At 36.4% G+C, this 8,512-nt stretch overlaps 1 protein-coding gene across 1 annotated transcript; it reads right to left on the bottom strand.

Moving 5' to 3' along the window:
* Positions 1-6,868: 6,868 nt before the first annotated feature.
* LOC133256134 (HIG1 domain family member 1A, mitochondrial-like) lies at positions 6,869-7,699 on the bottom strand. Its single transcript, XM_061430938.1, has one exon. It carries the CDS (start codon positions 7,643-7,645, stop codon positions 7,367-7,369), a length of 279 nt encoding a protein of 92 aa, XP_061286922.1. The 5' UTR covers positions 7,646-7,699; the 3' UTR covers positions 6,869-7,366.
* Between the last annotated feature and the right edge of the window lie 813 nt (positions 7,700-8,512).

Here is an 8,512-nt window from a genome sequence, read left to right as displayed (position 1 = left end):
AAAGATACCAGAGTCAACTCTTGCTCTACAATTGGATTTCACTTATCACATTCCAGATGAAATAAGGTAATTTTATGTGGTATGTAATAGTAATTGAACTGGTCTATAATTTCCTTGAAAGGACTATTTTCAAGTGCTTTAACACATTTTCCCCTTAACAATATTTTAAAGTCTTATAGGTCAAAAATCTATTTCAAAAAGTAACACCCTACCAAAAATTTCTAGATGAAAAGGTATTTAAGCCTTAATAATGGTATACTTTCCAAGGAATAAAACAGCAAACAGGAGGAGAAAATTTTTTAAATCTTAAACTTTGTTGCAATAGGATTTAATTTTCACTTCTCAACCTTTTGCATGTATGCATGCTCAGTTGTTCAGTCGTATCTGACTCTTTGTGATCCCATGGACTGTACCCACCCAGGATCTTCTGTCCATGGGATTTCCCAGGCAAGAATGCTGGAGTGGGTTGCCATTCTCTTCTCCAGAGGATCTTCCCAACCCAGTGATTGAATCCATGTGTCCTAAGTCTCCTGTATTGGCAGGCAGATTCTTTGCCACTGAGACACTGGGGAAGCCTTCTTAATTTCACTACTTATTACTAATATCATATTAGTTGTTCAGGCCCTTTCTAGTTCTAGAGGAATGTGAAAAAAAAATCATCAAAAAGTCTTGGCAAAGACTACTTTTTTCTTTTACAAGTTGTTTCCTACTTTGTATTATTTATTGAAAAGACTATAAAATATATATTAATTTCAATGATCTTATTTAGGAAAATATAAACTTCAATCCTATAAAAACTTTAAACCACACCCTTTATTGATTCGTAGTATCACAGAGAACGAGTATACAATGAAGATAGAACATATGGATTGGAATAGGGAGACTACAGTAAGGACAGTAGTTTAAACAAAGGTTTTAAAAGGCTAACTCTAAGGTAGGCATGGTGAAATTGTAGAAGAGATATGTGAGGCATGTAAAGTTAAATTTAGTGGAGAATCCAAATTATGAAGAAAATGATAAATCAGAGAACTGATTTATTTTGGAAATAGATGACATGATGGGAGTTCACTTTATCCAACCTCTTACTTACTCACAGATGAGAAAAATGAAGAATATCTTAGCTATAGAAACTTGCACAATATGATTTAGCTCCTTAGAATCAGAAATGAAGTATCAGTAAAGACTGATGAGAGGCTGGTGAGAGTTCTAGACCTGGCCTCCTTGGGAATCTCAATGTCAAATTTAAGTTTTTATTCACTTGAAAATTTACTCACTTGAAAACATATTTTTTTAGTTTTATCCATAATTTTTGCTCAAGGTAAAATGACAAAGATAATTTTGATAATTATTTTGAAAGTATCACACTGGCATGTATTTTCCCAATATCTAGAGGTCATGATTTTACCATTCACTGAAAGATAAATATGCAACTGCTATATAAGTCTTATCAAAACAAAGATTAAAACTGCTTAAAGTAAGGAGGAAGACCTAAAACATAGAAATTATTTCCTTTTCCTGTAGAGTTTGATTCAGTCAGATGATACCTTAGAAGTAAGTACTGCCTGTGGCTATGGTGGAACTGCTTATTCAGAAGTGCAAATGATAAAACTTAAGTTATGACATCCTTTAGAGCCAGAAGAAAAATGTTGATTTCATGTGCAATTTTATTCCTAATATTTTAATGATTTCCAGGAAAACAAGCAAACATGAGGTAACACAACATTGTGTAGATAACAAAAGCATAGTTTTTATTTTACTCTTTATTGGAGAAGCTAAATATTTGTTCTATATCTCCTCCCAAATCATATGAGAAATCAAAAAGAATCTTCTGTTTTAAGAAATGGAAGGTACATGGTCCAGTGAGAGGCAGTAACCGATAGAGTTCAATATTTGGAGCTCAGGTTTTGATATCAGATGGGCCTGGGTTCAAAAACCAGTTCCTTCATTTACACTGTATGACTTTAGGGAATTAATTTATCTATAAATATGCTTATATGAAAAATGAGAAAATTGTTGTGGAAAGATTAAATGAGATATTGGAGAGCTTTGCAAAGTACATGTGCTTAATAAGTACTTGATATTGTTATTAATAACAATAATATTGATATAGGTACCCACCCAGTAAGGAAAATCATCTTGATGCTGGGAAGGCAGTTGCAAATAAGGCTAAAATTTATGCTTTAGTGTAAGAAGTACCATTTTCCCTCTGTTCACTCAGATATACCTTTCACAAGAGAAATCTAAAATCAGATTGAAAGAATTGAAATAGCAAACAAACTTTGTCATTTTTACATGCATGAACTATCTTGTATTATTAGATTTTGTATATGATGGGGGAAGTGCTACAATGGGGGAATGAAATCACTTTGATCAATGGACCACCATTTGAATGTAATCTTGATACAAACTTTGTATAATAACTTCAGAAGCACTGGACTATAGGCTGTGCTACACTGGGTGGGCAGCAGCTTGGTAACAATATTTAAGTTTCTGTGGCACATTAGGAAACCATTAACTTGGGACTCTGGGAGGATGGTTATCTAAGGTGGGATTAGATATGAACAGGGAAGAAGATATCTGAGGAAAATAATATTTCCAAGATTTGCTTGCTTAATAACTGAACATCAATTCCATGGATAAAGGAACCTGGCGGGCTACAGTCCATGGGGTAGCAAAGAGACATGACTGAGCACAAACATACACACACACACACACAATCTCCTTATCCTGGCCTCTATTCAAGGCTCTTTCAAATCCTGGTCTTTCATATCCTTTCAATGTTTGCTTTGTCTGCTTTGCCTATATTCCAGTCCACTGAGCTAATTTTATTCTCTAAACATGTGTGGATCACAATATACTGTGGAAAATTCTGAAAGAGATGGGAATACCAGACCACCTGACCTGCCTCTTGAGAAACCTGTATGCAGGTCAGGAAGCAACAGTTAGAACTGGACATGGAACAACAGACTGGTTCCAAATAGGAAAAGGAGTTCGTCAAGGCTGTATATTGTCACCCTGTTTATTTAACTTATACGCAGAGTACATCATGAGAAACGCTGGGCTGGAGGAAGCACAAGCTGGGATCAAGATTGCTGGGGGAAATATCAATAACCTCAGATACACAGATGACACCACCCTTATAGCAGAAAGTGAAGAAGAACTAAAGAGCCTCTTGATGAAAGTGGAGAGTGAAAAAGTTGGCTTAAAGCTCAACATTCAAAAAACGAAGATCATGGTATCCAGTCCCATCATTTCATGGCAAATAGATGGGGAAACAGTGGAAACAGTGACTGACTTTATTTTTCTGGGCTCCAAAATCACTGCAGATGTTGATTGCAGCCATGAAATTAAAAGACACTTACTCCTTGGAAGGAAAGTTATGACTAAACCTAGACAGCATATTCAAAAGCAGAGACATTACTTTGCTAACAAAGGTCCGTCTAGTCAAGGCTATGGTTTTTCCAGTGGTCATGTATGGATGTGAGAGTTGGACTGTGAAGAAAGCTGAGGGCCAAAGAATTGATGCTTTTGAACTGTGGTGTTGGAGAAGACTCTTGAGAGTTCCTTGGACTGCAAGGAGATCCAACCAGTCCATCCTAAAGGAGATCAGTCCTGGGTGTTCATTGGAAGGACCTGATGCAAAGAGTTGACTCTTTGGAAAAGACCCTGATGCTGGGCAAGATTGAGGACAGGAGAAGGGGACAGCAGAGGATGAGATGGCTGGATGGCATCACTGACTTGATGGACATGAGTTTGGGTAAACTCCGGGAATTGGTGATGGACAGGGAGCCCTGGCATGCTGCAGTTCATGGGGTCACAAAAAGTCAGACACGACTGAACAACTGAACTGAACTGACCATATATTCATGTTATTAAACTTATGTTTGACTTTCTCTTATCAATTTGTTTTACATCAATTTCATTTTTAGACCTAGCAGAATAACATAGAAGGGTAAAGGAAAATTTATTTATTCTAACACTCAGATTATGGGCATTTCCACATGTGAAAACATCCAACTGTCGATCATCATAAAGCCAGCCCCATTTGGATTATGAATGCATCATGCTAAGTTACTTCAGTTGTGTCCAACTTTGTGCAACCCTGTGGTTGCCCACCAGGCTTTTCTGTCCATGGGATTCTCCAAGCAAGAATTCCAGAGTGAGTTGCCATTTCGTCCTCCATGGGATCTTCCTGACCCATGAATTGAAGCCTAGTCTTTTACATCTCCTACATTGGCAGGCAGGTTCTTTACCATGAGTACCACCTGGCAAGCCCCCACCTGACTTGAATAGGAAGCTTATCTGCTGCTTTGTCTGGGGTGTTTTATTTTGCATTTATAGAGGGATTTTGGTAGTCCCCATTTTCAGGATAAACATACTTTGTATGGCTTTTATCCAGTCCACCAGAATGACTGTTCCCTTGGGAATAAGCTCCTGTGTTACTGGATCATCTATAGCTACCTGTGATTGTTTTACAGTGAGCTGTGGGTTCTGTATCAACCCAACATGTTTCTCTACTCTGCAGCATTTCAAATAAAAAACACAGGTGTCCAAATTATTGCAAGGATATTCCAGGCTGATATTCAAATGGAATATAGGCTTCATGACAGATTTAAAAAATGGCTCTTTGAATTGAGTATAACCAAGGTAGCAATTGATAACATTACCTCTGGCTGTTCACTGAGTCAATACAGAATATTTGAAAACATATCACTGCTATTTTCCTAGAAATTTAAGAGGATTTTCTAACTGTGAACTTGAAGGATATTAGACAATGTGCTATTTGCTCTCACTCAAATGGTGTTTAATTGGCCAAATATACCTCCATTGGGATTTTGGAATAGCTACTACCAGAGACTGGTGCATTACTGGTTTTTATAGCTCACTTTAATTTAATAAACTATTTAGTTGTTCCTAAAATTGATGATGAGGATAAAACAATAAATAAAACATTCTGTTCTATGAGAATTTAAATCTGAGAGAACATAATGTTGATATAATACAGGAAACAAAAAAATGCAGCTAATTTTCTGGTTTAATCAACTAAAACATAAAATGGATTTCCATTGAAGCTATTAAAATAAGACTTTTTCTATATACTTACACTTTATTTAAAACAATGGACTATTGAAAGAAATAAAGGCTATATCTTTAGAAATATCAAAATAAAAAGCAAAATCAAGTAGACTTTTTGTGTGTGGTTTTTTCAAGACTCATAGAATTATATCTGATTGCTATTTGACTACATTTAGGACCAAGTGAAAAAAGAAAATTACAATGGAGTCAGTGTTGCTAAAAGACTCTCTAAAATGGAGGCTGGAGGCCATTAAGGAAATGGTACATCTCAGTCTAGATGGAATCTGAGCCTTTGACACTAAATAGTGACAGCCTGTGCCTTATGGGCAAGTATTTCCTTTTAACATCAGTGAAAGTGTTAGCTGTTCAGTTGTGTCTGACTCTTTGAGACTCCAGAACTATAGGACTGTAGCCCACCAGGCTCCTCAGTCCATGGGATTCTCTAGACAAAAATACTGGAATGAAATGGCAACCCATTCCAATATTCTTGCCTGGAGAATCCCTTAGACAGAGGAGTCTGGCAGGCTACAGTCCATGTGGTCACAAAGAGTCAAATACAACTGAGTGACTAACACTTCAACACTTCAGCCACTCCCTTCTTCAGTAGATCTTCCCCACCAGGGGATCAAACCTGGGTCTCCTGCATTGCAGGTAAATTCTTTACTATCTGAGCCATCAGAGAAGCCTTTTGCATCAAAGGCAATTGTTATTCTCTCAAAACAACTTTAACAACACTGTTGCTTTAGCTTTTGTTACTCCCTGACTCTTTCTCTTCCCTGGAACACTCTTTCAGTATTACCCAAATCTGTGTTTCCTGAATTGCAATTTCTAAGACTTCAAAAAAAGATCTTTATTCTTTGCAGCCTTAATACTAATTATTGTTCAACAACTGTAATAATGATCATCATCAGGATAATACAGAAGGAAAGAAAATAAATTTTAAACTCAGGTTCCATTAGAGAGGTTCACAATTGAGCACTATTATATTATTATTACATTTACTGTAAGGAAGCAATTGTATTGGTCATTACAAACCATCCCCCCCCCCCCAAAAAAAAAGCACTGTCTCACAACTAGTTTCATTAAAGTTCATAAGCTCAGGGTTGTGTCCAACTCTGAAACTCTTTGGATTGTAGCTTGCCAGGCTCCTCTGTCCATGGGATTTTTCTGCCCAAAGTTCCTATGGGGAAATGCAATGTTAATTGAGACTTTTATATTCACATATAAAATATTTTCCCTAGTCTTCTCTTAGAAGTATTTTAATTGAAAATTATGTTTACTGACTAATCTCATACATTTTTCTACTTTTAATTTACACTTTATTTTTTGTGTGTGTGTGTGTGTTCATTTACTTTAATAACACTACATTTACCATGTTATCACCACGGAATGTAAATTCAGGTTAGACGAGAATTCACAAGTACAACAAAGCATTCTGTGATATACCAAAGTTTGTATAATGTCTGACCAAACCAGCTTGTTCATCAATGACTTCCATTGTAGGGATTTTATTTAGTTGATGATACTTTTGGAGAAAATAAACATACTGCACACATTTAAAAAGTGTTTTTCATTTACCTTTGCATTAGCACTTAAAATACATGTTTCAAAATAATTTAAAATTATTCTAATATAACAGCAGCAAAATATAATTCTGCAATTACTAAAGAGCTAAAAGGGATCCACAAGTTAAGTTACTCTCATGTTTATGATTCTAACATAAATACTACTTCAAAGTGGCTCTGTTACCAGCTTTTTAGTTTTGGTTTAAAAACACACACAGACTTGCAGGGAGGTTTATAATGTTGTATTCCATGCACTGTTCTGAAAGGGTTCCTCAAGAGCCAACCAGCCCTTAAAACAGTACTCAGTCCACAAGGCCGTCAGAAAGTTACATTAACTGGGGTAAATAGGATTCCTACATTACATCAAAAGCATATGATATGCTGCAGCAACTGGGAGCATTTTCAGGATTGCCATGTTGTCTTCTTTAGAACTAATTTCAACAGAAGAGTTTAAGAAGGTGGACAGGTACCACTATCAAGTGTATTTAAAAGTGACATGTTTCTTTTGTTCTGGTCTGACTCCCCTGACTGACCTAGCTAGTGAACTAGTCACCAGTAACTTGGTCACCAGGCAAATCAAGCCTGCAAGAAAGGAGGCCAATTTTCAAATTACCATGTTCTTGTCTGACCCAAACAATTTATTTTCAGCATAAACATATAACCTCAATATGAGATGTCTAACTAAAGCAAGCACCACCAAGACGACCAAGACAGCATCTCCTCTTCTAAGGTTTAGGTTTCCCCCAGAATTCTTGATACAGGGAATAGCCCATACCAAGAGTCATTACTCCCACAACAAAGCCTTGGGCTGCCACACGCATGTGGATCAGGTGAACAGACATTTTAGTATGTCCCCTGCTCTTCAATCTATATAATCCATATGCAACAATTGCTGCAAAACCTGCCATTCCAATGGGGACAAATGGTGCCTCTCTAGCTTTTCGGATAAGTTTAGATCCCTGATCATCATATGAAGAAAGAGAAATATCTGTGTCGCTTGACATAGTGATTGAAGACTCTTCAGACAACTTCAAGACGTTTCAGTTTCCTACCGTATTCTGACCCCACTCCCGCACCCACCATCTAATTTACACTTTAAAAACTCAATTTGTCTGAATTGGAGTTTTGGGGGCTCAATTTTAATTTTTTATTTCATTTGCCACTTTTGGAGGATAACATTTGGAGGATAATTATGCCTTATTTTTTATATAGAATATAATATACTATTTAACAATTTTCTTAATAAAAACTTATGCCTCGCATCTTGTTGATTTTTTTGAAGATTAATTTTCTGTATTTAGTTATATCTTATTCTCTGATGTGCATAAACGTATTTATATTTTCTAGGAGCAAATTATTTTCAAAAACCTATATAATTCAAACTTTGTTAAATAGTTTCTCTGCTGCTGAAGTACCTGAGAAGTTATTAAAAATCTCAATCATTTTTTTCTGTAGTACCTTTAAAGTGAATATACTGCAAATGTATTATGATATGGAACTTGCTTTTAGTTTGGTGAGTAAACTAACACTTAGAAAAAATAAAGGCCGAGATGCAAATCTTTGCTTCAAGATAAAAATTGTGAGGTTCATAGAGAATTTTTACAGAGAAGTTAGATGAAAAAAAAGGGGGGGGGGTGGCTTCCAGGTGGCTCAGCTGGTAAAGAATACACCTGCAATGTGGGAGACCTGGGTTTGATCCCTGGGTTGGGAAGACTTCCTGGAGAAGGGAACCCACTCCAGTGTTCTGGCCTGGAGAATTCCATGGACTGTATAGTTCATGGGGTCACAAAGAGACGGACAAGACTGAGAAGCTTTCGTTTTCACTTTCTTTCTTTAGATAAAAATTAAGACAGATAGGGAATCACATTTTA

Source organism: Bos javanicus, chromosome 10 (assembly GCF_032452875.1).
Source record: "Bos javanicus breed banteng chromosome 10, ARS-OSU_banteng_1.0, whole genome shotgun sequence".
Lineage (NCBI taxonomy): Eukaryota > Metazoa > Chordata > Mammalia > Artiodactyla > Bovidae > Bos > Bos javanicus.
Note: the sequence above shows the minus strand (reverse complement) of the source record. Positions and strands in the feature narration are given on the sequence as shown.